This window comes from Hoplias malabaricus, chromosome 10 (assembly GCF_029633855.1).
Source record: "Hoplias malabaricus isolate fHopMal1 chromosome 10, fHopMal1.hap1, whole genome shotgun sequence".
NCBI classification, from domain to species: domain Eukaryota; kingdom Metazoa; phylum Chordata; class Actinopteri; order Characiformes; family Erythrinidae; genus Hoplias; species Hoplias malabaricus.
Genome location: NC_089809.1, coordinates 39,322,264 through 39,340,335, shown reverse-complemented (window position 1 = coordinate 39,340,335; position 18,072 = coordinate 39,322,264). Strand labels below are relative to the sequence as shown.

The following is an 18,072-nucleotide window of genomic DNA, read 5'->3' as shown; positions in this document are numbered from 1 at the left end:
CACCGTGCCACCCACAGATCATTTTATGGGAAATAATAATTTCTTGGTCAGGATTTTTTTCTTTATTTTTTTTTCACCTGAGTTGCTTTTTTCTAATTTTTTTCAGAGTGAGATTTTTCTTCTGCAATAATAATATAATTTATTTTAAGGCTTTTAACACATTTTAACTAGGGGTGCCAATATCTCAGTATCTTACTGAATGTCAATAAAGACATCATAGATTTTATTGTCTCTTTATCTTAAAACTTAATAATAAATGTGGATTATAAACACAATTGTGGTATAATCTCAATAATAAACTTGAGTTTTGTGCTTGGGCAGTGGTGCCTGCTCTCTCCAGGGCACGGCGCAAAGAAAGTGGCAGGAAAAAAAGGCTCACCAAGAAGTATCCTTGTTGATCCGTGTAGTATCCATAGAGCTCAATTTCCCGGTATATTTTTCCATTGTTGCCATTAAACAGCAGGAGCCAGATGTCGTTGAGCGATGTGCGGTGACCGGACGGGTGCCACAGCTCCACAAACTCTTCGTCTTCTGCTGCGCCTGGTGAGTCCGCGTTCACTTCGCTGAGCAGGAAATCGTTATCGCTGCGTGACGGCGGCTCAAAGGGTTCGTTTGTCCCGCTAACGTTACCTACAGCAAGGAAAGATGGGAGTGTGTCAGTGTCTTCTTAAAGAGCTTGGGAATATGGAGATAGAGCAGTGTCTCAGATGGAGGCAGAAGAGTGTGTGTGTGTGTGTGTGTGTGTGAGAGAGATTTAAGAGTGAGAATGAAATTTAATACATATTTCAGCATAAAAATAATGTTTACAACTCTAATATGGGCACCACTTTAAAAAAAAAAAAGACTACACATATAAAGGCTTATAAATGATTTAAATAATGCTTATTAATTAGGCTGTTAACACCTTAAAAATCAACAATAATCTTTTAGAACAATGAGACAGAAAGGGCAACAGTGACTTCTTTTTCTGTCTCATACTGAAAGGGTCAGAACTTACTGGAAATGTCAAGGTAAACCTAAGGTAAACAAGGTAATCAATAAGTTGATTTTATCCGTGTTGAGTTATTTCAGAGGTTAACTGGTTGTTAAAGGGTTAAACATATTAACAAATATGTGCTGGAGCTGACGGCGTTAACGTCGACCGATGGAGAAAAAGTGAGGTCAAGGATCCAGAGATGTGAGAATTAACTGTAGATGAATGTGGGTGTTATAAATGATTATTAACTATTTTAATGCATTTACAATCTAATGAATGACCCTTAATAAACAGACTGTATAAGTGTAGTCTTAGGGTTGCAAAATTTAGCATGTGAATTAATGGGAACTTTTGGTAAATTATGGGAAAATTCGAAGCTAAAGTTTAGAAACATCTAAAGTCTTTCCCCTAATTCCGGCCACTGCCGTATATGATGCAATTCCACTCTCTCTCTCTTCACCAATCGCAGTGGGTAAAACAATAAAACATAAGTTCAAGTCTTAGTAGAGGATTTAAACATCAGTCTTGCAAGAAATCACACATCTAAACAATATTTAAGTGTCTCTAACAGTGTTGTAATTCTGTGTGTGCAAAACTGCATGTGGAACACAACACATTTCCATTTCGCGACAGATTTTTCCCTCAGTGTTAGCGTTAGCTCAGCGGTTAGCTTCCTTTTCTCTGATGAGAAAATCTCCCGCCATTGTAATCCTGACATGGAGAGTACGGATACCAACACAGGACAAACATAATCTCATTGTGAACCTCTCAAAACCACTGGATGTGGTAGTAACGGTCTCGTTTGACTGTCACAAGCAGAGGACGTGGCCGAAGTTAGGGGGCGCTAGTAATCTTAGCAGTATTGACACCTACTTAAACAAAAGGTTTTTTTTATCTAAAAACTTATTTTCTTTCAAAGTCAAGCAAGTCTTGGACATTAATCTACACATATTTGACTCCTGAAAAATGTTGATTTGAGTGAGTAAAGTACTTCTATTTATTTACAGTTAGCTAAGATTTCCAATATTTGAATTTGGGGAAATTGGGGTAATTGCACTACATATTGGACCATATATTTGGACCAAAGCACTAAAGTCAGGTTTTGACAAGATTCATATTTTTATTTACAGTAATAGCATTGAAATATTTAAGCAACTATTAAATCAAGGTGTAATCTCACAATTGCTTGCTAAATCAGAAAAGCTCAATGACCTACTTCATTTAAGAGACTAGCTTACCAAGGCTAGCAGGCTAGCAAGAGGTTAGCTTACCAAGGCTAGCATAGGCTTGCTACCTATATTTTTTGCCTCCACAAGTTTCTGTAACCAAGAATTAACACTTATTAATTATATATTTCATATCACAAAGGATACAGAGGTTCAGGAAGAAGCCTGAAACTATCAAAGCAAAAATTCAGAACATGAGGAGGCCAGGCTTAAGAAGCTTGTTGGAAAATATATTTACATTTTGAATGGCTTTTTATTTTCAGAGGGTGGGTGGCGGGCAGGAGTTCTTTTAATTGAACATTTGATTGTTCGATGAAAGAATTAAGCATTTATAATGTTCTGCTTGCAACTAACTGTGTGTCATAGTTATTATTTGTATTATTATGCCTTTATGTCTGCTGCTGACAACAAAAACATTGATGACAGTGTATGATTTAGTTCCTTTAAATTATCCAATATTTCCTATTAATTTCAGTAAATTCCCAAAGTTCCCAAGTTTACATTTTTGAATATTTCCAAAGTTTCAGAGCTAAAGTTCCCATGGAAAGTTACCGGTACCTTACTGGACATTTATCGGAAATCTTTATCTTATTCTAAAGATGTACCCTAATACCTCACTAGACTTCTGTAAAACGAGGGAATTATGGGAGGAAATTGTGCCCGAATCTGGTAAAATTACTAATTAGCGTTAAAAACAATGAATGCGATAAAGTTTCCAGATTAATTACGTGTTAAAGCTTTAATAACGACAGCACTTCACGCTGTATTTTAAGTTTATTCAAGTACTTAATGAACAATAATATTATTATTATTATTATTATATTATAATATGGACTCTGTAAAACTGTATATTTCACCATCCACAGCATGTCACATGATTTCAGCTCAAGTCTTTTCATAACAACCTGAAGTGTAGAATCTAGGCATGCGCTTTCCCTGATGTCTATCCTTAACATTATTCCTCCAAACGATGCAGTACCTTGACCATAAGGGCAGGTGTTGTACCACACGCAGGGGCTGGACTCTCCTGGTCTCTGGGGAAGTAGCTGAAACATTCCAGGATCTCTCGTCCAGTTAGCAACACCACAGCGGCTGATGTAAGCATCACCTTCAGGAAAGCTAGTGACACACAGAAGGAAGGCAGTGATTCAGGGTAATTACTAGCGCAGAGGTAACGGTGCCTGTGACGTTTATCCAGACTTGTGCTGAATGTCTAAGCCTGTAAGAACAGTGTCTGCAGCATGGCACTAAACATTACTGCAAATCAGAGGTGAGGTAGAAGCAGGCACGCACTAACAGACAGAACAGAAATGCAGGTGGAGCATTATGGTGTTTATCCATTGCATGGTCCAACTCTACTGGACTCTACTCTCTGTTTGGTCCCTGGTTGGTTTTCCACTCCCACAGCCCCCATACCCCGCCCCGCCCCCAACAACGGTGGCGGTAGCGTTAAGCGTTGTTTAATCATGGCGTATTGGCATGTTGTCTTTGTTGTTGTTCAGTAGATCAGTAGAGTTTGTTCCTTCCTTGTTGCAGCATCTTCTTTCGTCGGCCACCGATCCAAGGAGCGTTTGAACCTCTTCAAAAGATCACAACGTAATTTTACGAGCTGCTGTCGAGAGTCGGATAAAAACAAACGCGATCTCTGCTGCAGCTGGAGATTTTACAGATGTTTACAGAGAGTTTGTGCTGGGCGAGAGAACTGGGACTAAAAAAGAACCCGGGTCCAGGACCAGGCCCAGATCTATCTGATGGAGAAGCAGAAAATCCAAGCAGAGTCGAGTAGAGCAGAGTAGGGACCTGCAGTGGTAAAGCACCATCAGTCTAAAGGCGTGGTGATTACCCGCTGCTGTTCCTGAAGGGCTTTCTCCCAGGTATGAGGGTTTCTGTGAGATTGGCACTGGGTGAGTTTGTTCTCCCACTGAAGACAAAGGCATCGAGAGGCTGCAGCGGACTGAGAGGGCTGTTCCTGGGGAAGTCTGTCTCCGGGCCTTCATACACCGCCAAAGCCCAGCCGTCCAACTCGAAGGGGTCTACGGTCAAAGGTCAGAGAAAGACATAGCCACAGTTTAGTCACCAACACAGAGCTATTCATTCATTCAGATCTGACAAAATCATAATACACTATGGGTCTGTCCCACAGTGTGCGCTCCCGACACGTAGGCTGCCCCGATTCTCATTATTCTGTCCACTAAGATATCTTAATTTGGCTGAACTTCAAGGCAGCATCGAACGCTTCAATCCTAGGATTCAACGCTAGAACAACTCCCGTCCTTTTCCGCTCTTCTCCCTGAGCAAATATAATTAAATCACGATAAGAACGGGAAGATTAAAATCCACCACAATGAAACACTGAAGGTGCTGAAGTAAAAAAGAAAAAAAAAAACACAGCTAAAAACACGGTTGCATGTGTTTAGTGGGAACAAGTGTGTTTCGCCCTGTGAAGGTCTAGCGCCCCCTCTAGAGTGTGTTCCCGCCTTGAGTGATTCCAGGGAAGGCTCTGGACCCACCGCGACCCTGAACAGGATAAGGGTTACAGAGAATGAATGAATGAAGCTTTAAATGATGGATATTTAAAATTAAATAATGTGATCACAACAATAAAGTTAAAATGCTAGTACTTCTTTTTTTATCTTTGGGAGGGAGATGTCAAACAGCACAGCTCACGGCTCAAAGAGGGAGATGAATCAGGAGCATACGATGAACTACACAGGTCACTGGACCAAGATTGCAGGGAACTGCAGCCCTTCCTGCTTTGTTTACATTCACAATCTCTGAGTCCATTCGGTGGAATGGTGTATTTGAGGAGAAAAGCAACCTTTTGTACGCGGCTGAAGCGTAACTCGTCTGTAAGTTTTTATTCACTGTTTAAATCAACACAGAAACTCATTTGTAAGTGAAGCTGTTTAGTTTTGTTGCACTTTTCTTCTGTGTTTACTTTCATGCAGTTAGCGCTCTCCTGAATTTAGAGTCCGTTCCTTCTTAAATAATCTGAGACAGCAGAAATAAGTCAACAACCTGTGGAGCAGAAATAAAGCAATATCCTCCTCTCTCAAAGTGGGTTCTTATTGGTGTTTTATTTATTTATTTAAACATATTTGTATTCGAATATAATTCTAATACAGAATGCTGGGTTGGCATGGTACAGTGGTAACACCATTGGCTCACATATGAGAGACCAGGTCTGTGCTACACCACTTGTCCTTGGGCAAGACTTCTAACACTGTGTTGGCCAACCTGTAGTACCTCGTAAGTCGCTCTGGATAAGAGTTTCTGCCAAATGCCTTAAGTGTTAATGTGAATGTAAATATCTAATATTGTTGGCTGGGTTCACCTGCGGCCCACACCATACCAGACCGGCTGCTCACCTGCCAGCATCAGACCTCTGACCTTCAAATGGACTCTGATTAGCAACACTCAGACTGATGCTTCCAGCGCTGTTACCGTTGCTCCAGATTGATGCCACCACCACTTATTATTATTATTATTATTATTATTGCCTTAGTCCCTATTACTTCCATCACTCACATCAATACTCTACTAACTACACTGTAGCATAATGACAGACGTAACTGGCGATCCCTGTTCATTTCTAGCAGTAGTTTGACCGAAGGACGGTCCCCTGTGAGTCTCGGTTCCTCTCGAGGTTCTTCCTCCAGCCTCGAGGGAGATCTTCCTGCTGCTGTTGCTATCGACTGCTCACCTTGGGTTTTCTCATCCTCACTGTTCTGAGACCAGTTCTTTAGGCTGCTTTGTGACAACATCAACATCAATTATTTCTCATCTGTGCTCTCTTTGAAATTCAACTTGAAACACAGAAAATACCCAAGAAACGCTCAGAACTTATTGTGGCATTATTTATCACGATAATAATGATAATTCCATCACAGTCCATCTGTATGTAGTGGAAATAAATGAACTGTTGGTTTAAAATGCATGCTCCAGGACCGATTTAGGAACACTGATTGAAATATGTTCACTCACACAGACTTGGATCAGCACGCCTCATCTGTACTGAACCACATCTCCACCACTATAGACAAGTGTCACCACCCAGAAACAGATCACCATGTACCCCAACCAAAAGCCTTGGATGAATCAGGATGTCCGTCTCCTGCTGAAGGCCCCCAGGTTGGGGGACGCACAGGCCTACAGTATAGCCAGGTCTGAGCTGAAGAGGCCAAACAAGGGAAAGGTAGAAGAACACTTCTCCAACTCCAACCCCCGACGTATGTGGCAAGGACTCCAGATGATCACGGGTCTACCAACCCTTCCCCCACTTCCTCTGATGTCTCCTTCCTTAATGAGCTTAACAATTTCTATGCTTGTTTTGAGAGGGAACCCAACAACTGCAACCAAGGCAGATGTGTCTGCAGACCACCAACCACTGACTCTTTTTCCCACCGATGTAAGAGCGGCACTGAGCAGCATCAAAGTCCATAAGGCTACGGGCCCTGATGGCTAACCTGGACGTGTTCTCAGAGCGTGTTCTGGAGAGCTGGCAGGAGTACTGACGGACATATTCAACCTGTCCTTGGCCCGTGCTGTGGTGCCAAGCTGCTTCAAAACCACCTCCATCGTTCCGATACCCAAAAACTCCAACCCATCAAGACTTTAACGACTACCGCCCAGTAGCCCTCACCCCCATCATCACAAAGTGCTTCGAGAGGGTGGTCCTAGCACACCTCAAATCCTGTCTTCCCCCCACCCTGGACCCCCACCAATTTGCATACTGCCAGAATAGGAGCATACACAGTCACTATAGCACTACACTCTGTCCTCTCACACCTGGACAATAAAAACACCTCTGTCAGGATGCTGTTCACAGACTTCAGTTCAGCATTCAACACTATCATCCCCTCAAAACTTATCACAAAGCTCACAGACTTACACATAAGTTCCCTCATGTGCAACTTGTTTATTTGACTTCCTGTTGGAGAACCACTGCTCATCTAGTATTACTATAAACACGGGTGTACCACAAGGCTGTGTCATGAGTCCCTTCCTCTACTCCCTCTTTACCCATGACTGCAAACCTGTTGATGGCTCCAACATCATCATTAAGTTTGCAGATGACACCACAGTGATCGGCCTCATCAAAGACAACGATGAGACTGCCTATAGGAAGGAGGTGGATCATCTGGCTGAGTGCTGCGACAATAACAACCTTCTGCTCAACGCTGATAAGACTAAGGAGCTCACCGTGGACTTCAGAAGGAATGCTGATCCACATCCACATCAAGGGGAGGCTAGTGGAGCATGGGAACAGCTGCAAATTCCTAGAAAGCTCACCAGTGCCTCTTTTTTCTGAGGACCCTGAGGAAGAACCACCTGTCCTCAGACATCCTGGTGAACTTTTATCGCTGCACCATTGAGAGCATCTTGACCAACTGCAGGAAGGCACTGCAGAGGGTGGTGAAAGCCGCCCAATGCATCATCGGAGCACCACTTCCTGCTATACAGGACATCTATAGGAAGCGGTGTCTGAAAAGGACTGGGAAAATCATCAAAGATCCCAGTCACCCAGCATTCAGACTCTTCCCCCTCCTGCCCTCAGGGAGGCACTACAGAAGCCTTCAGACTAAGACCACAAGGTAGCGGAACAGCTTCTTTCCCATAGCTGTCACACTCCCGATACCCAAACAATAATAACGAACTGTATCCTAACACACACTAATAACACATGGACTTAAACACCACTTACCGACTCTTATCTGTTGTATATACTGCCCCCTATTGTACATACTGTATAAATAACCTACACTGTTCATAAGTACACACTTATTTATTATACTCTGTTTATACAGCTTCACATTCATATTTTCTAACCTGTTCATAGTCTGCACATTCATAACCTGTACATACTTATATTTATTCACACCATACCCCAACAATTCACTGTACATTTGTAATATACATATTTATATTTTTATTTTTTACTACTAAGCACTTCTGGATTCTAAATAAACCTCCTATTGTTCGGCAGGTTTCAAAGCAGTGAAACAATTTCAAAGAATACAACACCACAGACTTCAAGACATAAACAGACTTCAAGAATAAGACTCAAGCAGGATGTGGGAGGCCTCACAGCGCATCGACCTACAACCCACTACATATATATTTACACACACAGCATGTCAGCAGTGCTCTGGTCATTCATGGCATCAGATTTAAATAAAGATTACTGTGATGTCACACTGGGAGAATTAGACCTTTCCACTCTACACATTTTTTATTCTGACTTTCTGTTTTCAAACAAATTTAATTCCATTTGAGGAGCCAAATGGTTCAGTGCGGAGTGCCTTTGGTAAGAACATGATACTGTAGAATCCCTGCTAATTCTGCCTGTGCTCATCCTGGCTGTGTGGGAACCGCATGAACTCTTGGTGAGCGTAACCTCTCAGCTATGTGCAGTGCGTCAAAACCTGTGACGTTTCTGACGCAGCGCACACTAGACGCAGCACACAGTAACAAAACAGCCACCGCACTGATCTTCAGTATGTGCCTTAAAGGTGACATATCCCCCTTCTTCTCCACAGTGGAACACAGTTCTGTTTCTTAATGAAGCGTCTGTGACCTGCTTTGGTCCAAACCCCACGAGCCCCACAGCAGTGTTCTCCCCCTGTGTAAACAGCCCCTGTTCAGAACGCCCGCTTTCAGCACCTGTTCCTTTAAATGATAATGAGCCGCTCGCTGTTCACCCTGACCCCGAGCGCACAGCAGTGAGGAGCGAGGAGCAGAAGCTCTGGTTTTTAGCCGTTTTCACTCTGTTCTCTTTTTACCTTTTTGTCTTTAACCTCGTCTTTGCGCTCTCACATAAACTCCACTGTTATGTGCAGAGACCTCAGACCCAGCTTTCAAAAACGAGATCATTCATCAGCATTCATTCATTGTGTGTAAGCACTTATCCAGTTCAGGGTAGCGGTGGGTCCGGTAGCCACCCGGAATCACTGAGCGCCAGGTGGGAACACACCCTTGACAAAGTGACTGTGAAACACAGGGAAACACACACTCACCCAGTCACTCGCCCACACTCTACCTGTGGCACCAATGCGCCGCCTTTGATCTCGGATCAGATCCCCCAAAAATGTTGATCATTTTATTTAGAGTCATTTTGTGGCGTTTCTATTGGTCCATTCATCATTAAATTTATTACGCAATGTGAAGGACAGCTGCAGTGTTCAAACAACGTAGTAAAGTAAACAGCCACAAACACAGAGATACAGGTTTTTCTATGGACAATGATCAAATGATGGTCTATTATTTGGGGGCAGCAGTGGCCTTGAGGTTAAAGAAGCGAGCTGGAGGCCAGAGAGTCTCCAGTTCCTGGGACCGGCAAAAGAAATGTCATCGATGGCTGATGTGCCCTTGAGCAAGGCACCTAACCCCCAAACTACTCCCTGGATCCTGAGGTGGTCACAGCCCCCTGCTCCGGTTGTGTGTGTGTGCACACACTGCCCCTAGTGTGTGTGAAGAATTGCTCACTAGTGTGTGTTTGGGTCCAATGCAGAGAAGCAATTTCTCAAATCTCTCCTTGTTTTGTGAAACAGCAGTTGAACATATCTTTACTGAAATCATTGGGAATAAATGTATTTAATCATTCATTAAAATAAGGACGCCAGTGAAAATAGCTGAATGTGTTAAAATGTCATTTCACATACTGCAGCAGCCACAAATTACAGCTGCTTTCTCAGGCGCTAAACTGCAGAGTCAGGATTTACTACCAGCATCGACTCACTGGTCACTGTGGGTCATTATAATAATCTCCTCCTCGCTCTGGGACAGGAACTCCCACTGTAACCAATGAAACTCACCACAAACTCACATGCAGTGAAGGCAAACGCAGAGCAGCTGTGCCGGGCCCTAAAGGCTAAAGAGCAGCTTGGTAAACACAGCTTTTAAAATCAGCATCATGGAAACGTCTGAGATCATACACTCGGTGATCTCAATAAAACATGTTCATGATGTGGTGATAATAAAATAAATGACTTATGGCCTTCCAGGGCTTCTGTACATTACAGGGAATATAATAATACACACTTAGTATTGTGTGGAGAGGAAGGTTTATCGTGTGTGTGTGTGTGTGTGTTTGTACATGAACTACTTACTTGACACAGGGGTTGCATTCATTTTCACAACAATAGGTAGGGCTTGACTGTGCCCAAATCCCACGCTGGTGCTGACTGTGTCTGTGCGTATGTCGTACAGAACCGCCGTCAAGGGCCCACTTTCAAACCCGCCACTAACCTCCAGCTCCGTCGGCCTCTCTCCGGCCAAACGGATCCTGAAAATGTGGAGGAAACTGAAGCTCGCCGGCTGGCAATCACTGGGCCGTCCTGGTGTGGGGTGTCCGGTTTGGAAGGTGTAGAGATTATCGGACAGCCAGCAGCGCTGTATCGACTCGTCACCCTCCAGGGCTCGGTCATCTTCCACATAGGGAGATAACCCGGGCGTTAGGACCCACGCCAGCTGGTCAGCATTACCCTTCCCCGACGTGTAGACGATGGCATCCAGAAGCCCGACCGCAGAAAGGTTCCCTCCTTCGACCACGTGGTTCCAGGAAGGCCCGTACAGGGCGATGGCATCAGGGCCGTTTTGGACCGAGTTGGGCGGGAGGGGGACGGCGGGGCGTGGCTGTAGCTCAGCTGAGCCAACCAGGAAAAAGCCACGTTCGTCCGTGTGATGCCCGCTCAGGTCTATCACGCGGTAAGCTTTGTTGCCGTTTCCGTTGTAGAAGACAAGAGTGTAGCCATCCAGAGAAACAGAACTTCCACCCAAAGAGTACAGCTCCACAAACTCCCTGGTGTCAAGGCTGGGGTTGTCACAGTTCACCTCGCTGATGATCAGACACGCCTGCAGCGCCTGCACACACAGGCACAGCACCCACAGAGCCCCTGTCACACTCACAGGCATGGCCATGGACGTCTTGAACTGGACACTAGGTGAGATGACCTGGAAGAAACACACAGAAACCAGTAAACCATCACTGAGACAGAATCTAGGACAGATCATGTCAGGCCCCCAGCATAGATTGGTAACATTCCCTCTTCATTTATGTTCCTGAAAAGTGCTTTATAAGTACAATATATTATTATTATTATTATTATTATGATGATGTGCATTAACGGTGCCACAGGGAGCAGCTGGTGATGTCAGGCTCTAAAAATAGCTGGGGGATACAGCAGAAACAGACAGTTTAATCATTGTGATAAGACAAAGAGCCTAAACATCTGAAGCGTATTATAAACATCGTTCTGTTGGTTGTATTTAGCTTGTGTACGTAGAGCTAATCGGCCTCTCTCACAACTTGAAGCAAAGATTTGAGGTGTGAAAACACAATCACAGGTGAGATGCTGCGCCGCAACCAAAGAAACCCACAGATTTCTGTATTTACTCCTTTAAACAGTTGATCACGAGTGTATTATCTGAGTTTAATGTAGTTTCAGTGGCCCCTTACTTCAGAAAAAGGAAAAAACAGCACAATTACCTGATGTCTCTGAACGTAGCTGTAAATTTATAGTTCCACCTTAAAAGCAACATTCACAATTTTAATAAAAAAAAAAAGAAAAACAAAAAACGTTTTCCTCACCGTTTGCTGCTCTGGAAACCGCTCCAATGTGTTTACGGAGCCCTAGTGTCTGTAACTAAACAAAAAAAAAAAACAAAGTGTCTGGGTCCGGTGCTAGGTTTTCTCTCTCTCTGCTCACGGAGGAGAAACGCCATCTGGAGGTTTTTAGACAGCGGAGAGACTCCAAACGCTGAAAAACACAAAGCTCTATTCCTGCCCCATAGGTGGGTAATAATGAATCGTTTTTGCTGTCGATGGAACCGACTCTAAATTCAAGAGAACGCCAACTGCATGAAAGTTAACACAGAGCAAAAGTGCTACAAAACTAACTCGAGTTACAAATGAGTTGCTGTAGTAATTCAAACAGTGAATAAAAACTTAGACAAGTTAAACTTTAGCCGCATACAAAAAACAGTTGTGTTTTTTCCATTCAAACACACAACTCCACCTGACAGGACGTGTAGCTTCTGAATGTAAACAAACCAGAGAGAACAGTGTTTCCCCACAATCATAAATGTTACTTTTAAAAGTTGAAGCAAATATATTCTAGCAAATGAGGTCCTGTATGCAACTCCTCTGATGTCACTGCAGACTGGTGCAGAGCTGCTACAGAGCACCACTGATGACATACCAGGGTTTTGAAGGGCTGTATTATTTCATAGGGGGAGATTGGAATCACTACACCCAGCTCCTAGGGGCAAGATAAAGGTTAAAAATAAGAAACGGGTATCACCCATTGTTTCCACAGCCTTGTTCAACAAGATTTATTCCCATCCAGAGTCGCACTGTTTGACACGGGTCCTGACGACAGAAGTGTTGAACCAATCCACATCCCACAGACCGGGAATTCATGTGTTCCCAGAACCTCTCTTTCACAATCTGATCACATTTGGGTTGGGAAGCTGACCAGGGTTTAATAACACGAAGGACGGTTCTTAACCAGAGTCCAGTCCTTTGCTTGACACAGGCCAGTAATTTGACCCTTCTGTAACACAGTGACATCATCTCCATGATCCTCCGATATGTCGGTCTTAATGGTGGTTTAAGAAAAGAAAAGCGACTTGCTGCATCACTCCGGGTTAAAACATTTGTTGCCAGCTGAAAGATATTGATCATCGCTGTCAGGATCCAATCACAGGCTCTGAAGCATTAGCTTCTTTAAACCCAAATGGTAACTTTGTTATTGGCCAGGAAGTGTATCTGGGATTTGTTTATAGAATTGAATATGAGAGAGAGAGAGAGAGAGAGAGAGAGAGAGAGAGAAAGAGAGAAAAGGAGAACTTTGGAAAGTGGACAACACTTGGGTGACTCATTTATGAGCCATGCACCATATGGTCTTGTTTTACTTTTACTTCACTGGGCGTATTTGAAATGACAAACTACAAATCTACTCACACTAATATTAACAGCACCCAGATATATATGCAGTGTTGGTGCTTTTCCACTAAGTGGTACCGACGCTACTAGACTCTACTCTCTATTTGTTTTCTGAGAACATCAGGCTTTGGAATGCTAACAACAACAATGCTAACGTTGAGCGGTGTTTACTCATGGTGTAACGGCGTGTTGTTGTTGTTTGGGACTGAACACAGCTCCGTCATCAGTTCAGACAGATCAGTAGAGTTTGTTCCTTCCTTGTTGCAGCGTCCAGCTCTCGCTGGATTCTTTCGTCGGCCACCGATCCAAGGAGCGTTCGAACCTCTTCAAAAGACCACGGCGTCATTTTACGAGCTGCCGTCGTGAGTCGGATACAAACAAACGTGATCTCTGCTGCAGCTGGAGATTTTACAGATGGAGAGTTGGTGCTGGTCGTCTGCGTTGCGTCTAGAATAAACTGCTGATGTAGTCTCTACTCAGCTAATGGCCAACGTTTGGTACAAGTGTGAACACGGTACAATGTGCCTGGCTGAAACAGTCAGAGGTTGTCTGGGACACGTCATAGATTTGGTAGAGGCCTGGTCACAAGTGGTCACTCCAGACACATTCAAAAACAAAAAGTGTAAACAGTTGTGAGCTGGCACTGACCTTTATGAGCTGATCACTCAAAACACATGTTAATGAACGTGTGAACAGGGGCAGTGTAAGTGCTGTGGTGCATGGTCCTATGACTGTGTAGATGCTAGGTGGTTAATGTCAGAATGATATACTACAGATATCTAAGGGGAGCAGTGCACAGTGCACAAATTACATTAAAACACACACAATGCAATATTCTCTCAGGCCTACAAATAATGCATGATGCATATACACAAACAGTTAATAGTTCCATACTTATATGTAGATACATAGTGCAGTTTCTGCAGTGCTGGGCCCAGACAAGCAATCAGAGGCACTTTTCTCACTGTTGCAGCTCACTGTTGCTTCACAATGGTTTCTGAAGCTGTAATTGTGATGGAAATACATTATGTTGTGGTCCTTTAATACTGAATTTCTTCTTCACAAACCTGTGGTGAAGCCTAGCTGTGAAAAGGACTGGTTTAATCCACCCACACAGGTCTCAGCTGCTCGTGCGTGGAGTGTAAGGTTAGTTGTGAAGTCTGAGCAAACGTCAGAGAGGCAAACAAGTTCAAAACCGTCGAGTTTGAAGACCTTTCCAACATTAAGAACAAACCAAATTACCCAGAGACCCCCGCTCTGGTCCCCCACGGGGCTCTGAAATGGCTGAACATCTGAAGCTCCTCAGATAACGCTCTCTCAGCTGGGATGGAGTCCTCCAGAGAGTCTCGGGCTGGGACAGGAGATTATTTAAGAGAACGAGCACTCAAACTCCTCACAAACAAGACTTAAGTCCCAGGGCCGGGACCGGGGACGTGTCTCCGGGGTTAACGGCGGAGTTGTGCACTTACCACGGCGTAAATCCTCGGCGTTGTCCTCTTGTGAAGATTTGGAAAAGTTAGTGTTGTCTGCTGGTCTTCTCTCCTCCTCCTCTGTCCTTCTTAGCTATCACAAAGCCGTCGGCAGTCCTGACCCCCCCTTTAACCCCCCTGTCGCCTCCACCCTTATTCACACCCGTTTTCAGGCGCAAGGGAGGAGGGGTTTGTCACAAAACGGGTGAGAAGTGTTCCTCACGTTCGCGCCCCGTTCGTAACACATTTTAGTTCAATACGTTTATGACATAACCATAAAAACGTTGTTTTTAATTTTACAGAATTGATGATAAATCACAAAACATGCGGAATAATGAATATAATCATTCATTCACCTTGTGTACGTTTTTCATTCTGTTCAGCAAGACACACCCAGTCACTCTCACACTCACCCAGTCACTCACACATTCACCCAGTCACTCACACACACACCCAGTCACTCTCACACACACCCAGTCACTCACACATTCACCCAGTCACTCACACACACACCCAGTCACTCTCACACACACCCAGTCACTCACACATTCACCCAGTCACTCACACATTCACCCAGTCACTCTCACACACACCCAGTCACTCTCACACACACCCAGTCACTCACACACTCACCCAGTCACTCACACATTCACCCAGTCACTCACACATTCACCCAGTCACTCTTACACACACCCAGTCACTCTCACACTCACCCAGTCACTCACACATTCACCCAGTCACTCTCACACACACCCAGTCACTCACACACACACCCAGTCACTCTCACATTCACCCAGTCACTCACACATTCACCCAGTCACTCTCACACACACCCAGTCACTCACACATTCACCCAGTCACTCACACATTCACCCAGTCACTCTCACACACACCCAGTCACTCTCACACTCACCCAGTCACTCACACATTCACCCAGTCACTCTCACACACACCCAGTCACTCACACACACACACACCCAGTCACTCACACACACACCCAGTCACTCACACATTCACCCAGTCACTCTCACACTCACCCAGTCACTCTCACACTCACCCAGTCACTCACACATTCACCCAGTCACTCACACATTCACCCAGTCACTCTCACACTCACCCAGTCACTCACACACTCACCCAGTCACTCACACATTCACCCAGTCACTCACACACTCACCCAGTCACCCTCACGCTCACCCAGTCACTCACACACTCACCCAGTCACTCACACATTCACCCAGTCACTCACACACTCACCCAGTCACTCACACACACACAGTCACTCACACATTCACCCAGTCACTCACACACTCACCCAGTCACTCTCACACTCACCCAGTCACTCACACATTCACCCAGTCACTCTCACACTCACCCAGTCACTCACACACTCACCCAGTCACTCACACATTCACCCAGTCACTCACACACTCACCCAGTCACTCACACACACACCCAGTCACTCACACATTCACCCAGTCACTCTCACACACACCCAGTCACTCACACATTCACCCAGTCACTCACACATTCACCCAGTCACTCTCACACACACCCAGTCACTCACACACACACCCAGTCACTCTCACACTCACCCAGTCACTCACACATTCACCCAGTCACTCTCACACACACCCAGTCACTCACACACTCACCCAGTCACTCTCACACTCACCCAGTCACTCACACATTCACCCAGTCACTCACACACTCACCCAGTCACTCTCACACTCACCCAGTCACTCTCACACACACCCAGTCACTCACACATTCACCCAGTCACTCACACATTCACCCAGTCACTCTCACACACACCCAGTCACTCTCACACACACCCAGTCACTCACACATTCACCCAGTCACTCACACATTCACCCAGTCACTCTCACACACACCCAGTCACTCTCACACACACCCAGTCACTCACACATTCACCCAGTCACTCACACATTCACCCAGTCACTCTTACACACACCCAGTCACTCTCACACTCACCCAGTCACTCACACATTCACCCAGTCACTCTCACACACACCCAGTCACTCACACACACACCCAGTCACTCTCACATTCACCCAGTCACTCACACATTCACCCAGTCACTCTCACACACACCCAGTCACTCACACATTCACCCAGTCACTCACACATTCACCCAGTCACTCTCACACACACCCAGTCACTCTCACACTCACCCAGTCACTCACACATTCACCCAGTCACTCTCACACACACCCAGTCACTCACACACACACCCAGTCACTCACACATTCACCCAGTCACTCTCACACTCACCCAGTCACTCTCACACTCACCCAGTCACTCACACATTCACCCAGTCACTCACACATTCACCCAGTCACTCTCACACTCACCCAGTCACTCACACACTCACCCAGTCACTCACACATTCACCCAGTCACTCACACACTCACCCAGTCACTCTCACGCTCACCCATCACTCACACACTCACCCAGTCACTCACACATTCACCCAGTCACTCACACACTCACCCAGTCACTCACACACACACAGTCACTCACACATTCACCCAGTCACTCACACACTCACCCAGTCACTCTCACACTCACCCAGTCACTCACACATTCACCCAGTCACTCTCACACTCACCCAGTCACTCACACACTCACCCAGTCACTCACACATTCACCCAGTCATTCACACACTCACCCAGTCACTCACACACACACCCAGTCACTCACACATTCACCCAGTCACTCTCACACACACCCAGTCACTCACACATTCACCCAGTCACTCACACATTCACCCAGTCACTCTCACACACACCCAGTCACTCACACACACACCCAGTCACTCTCACACTCACCCAGTCACTCACACATTCACCCAGTCACTCTCACACACACCCAGTCACTCACACATTCACCCAGTCACTCTCACACACACCCAGTCACTCACACATTCACCCAGTCACTCACACATTCACCCAGTCACTCTCACACACACCCAGTCACTCACACATTCACCCAGTCACTCACACATTCACCCAGTCACTCTCACACTCACCCAGTCACTCTCACACTCACCCAGTCACTCACACATTCACCCAGTCACTCACACACTCACCCAGTCACTCACACACACACACACCCAGTCACTCACACACACACCCAGTCACTCACACATTCACCCAGTCACTCACACACACACCCAGTCACTCTCACACTCACCCAGTCACTCTCACACTCACCCAGTCACTCACACATTCACCCAGTCACTCACACATTCACCCAGTCACTCACACACTCACCCAGTCACTCACACAATCACCCAGTCACTCACACACTCACCCAGTCACTCACACACACACACACCCAGTCACTCACACACACACCCAGTCACTCAAACATTCACCCAGTCACTCAAACATTCACCCAGTCACTCACACATTCACCCAGTCACTCTCACAC

At 45.3% G+C, this 18,072-nt stretch overlaps 1 protein-coding gene across 3 annotated transcripts in view; it reads right to left on the bottom strand.

The window, feature by feature from the left end:
• The window catches only part of si:ch211-183d21.1 (uncharacterized), a 29,270-nt gene extending 14,527 nt beyond the window's left edge, over positions 1–14,743 (bottom strand). The window contains exons 1-5 of one of the 3 annotated variants that reach the window (XM_066683764.1): positions 14,617–14,743; positions 10,311–11,154; positions 4,046–4,235; positions 3,182–3,321; positions 380–630 (exon numbers count right to left, since the gene is read on the bottom strand). In XM_066683764.1, coding sequence (XP_066539861.1) covers positions 380–630; positions 3,182–3,321; positions 4,046–4,235; positions 10,311–11,121 — 1,392 coding nt within the window. In that variant the 5' untranslated portion in view covers positions 11,122–11,154; positions 14,617–14,743. Of the gene's footprint in view, positions 1–379; positions 631–3,181; positions 3,322–4,045; positions 4,236–10,310; positions 11,155–11,791; positions 11,856–14,214; positions 14,371–14,616 lie in introns of those variants that run through there. The other 2 variants (XM_066683765.1, XM_066683766.1) reach the window with 2 other exon arrangements.
• Between the last annotated feature and the right edge of the window lie 3,329 nt (positions 14,744–18,072).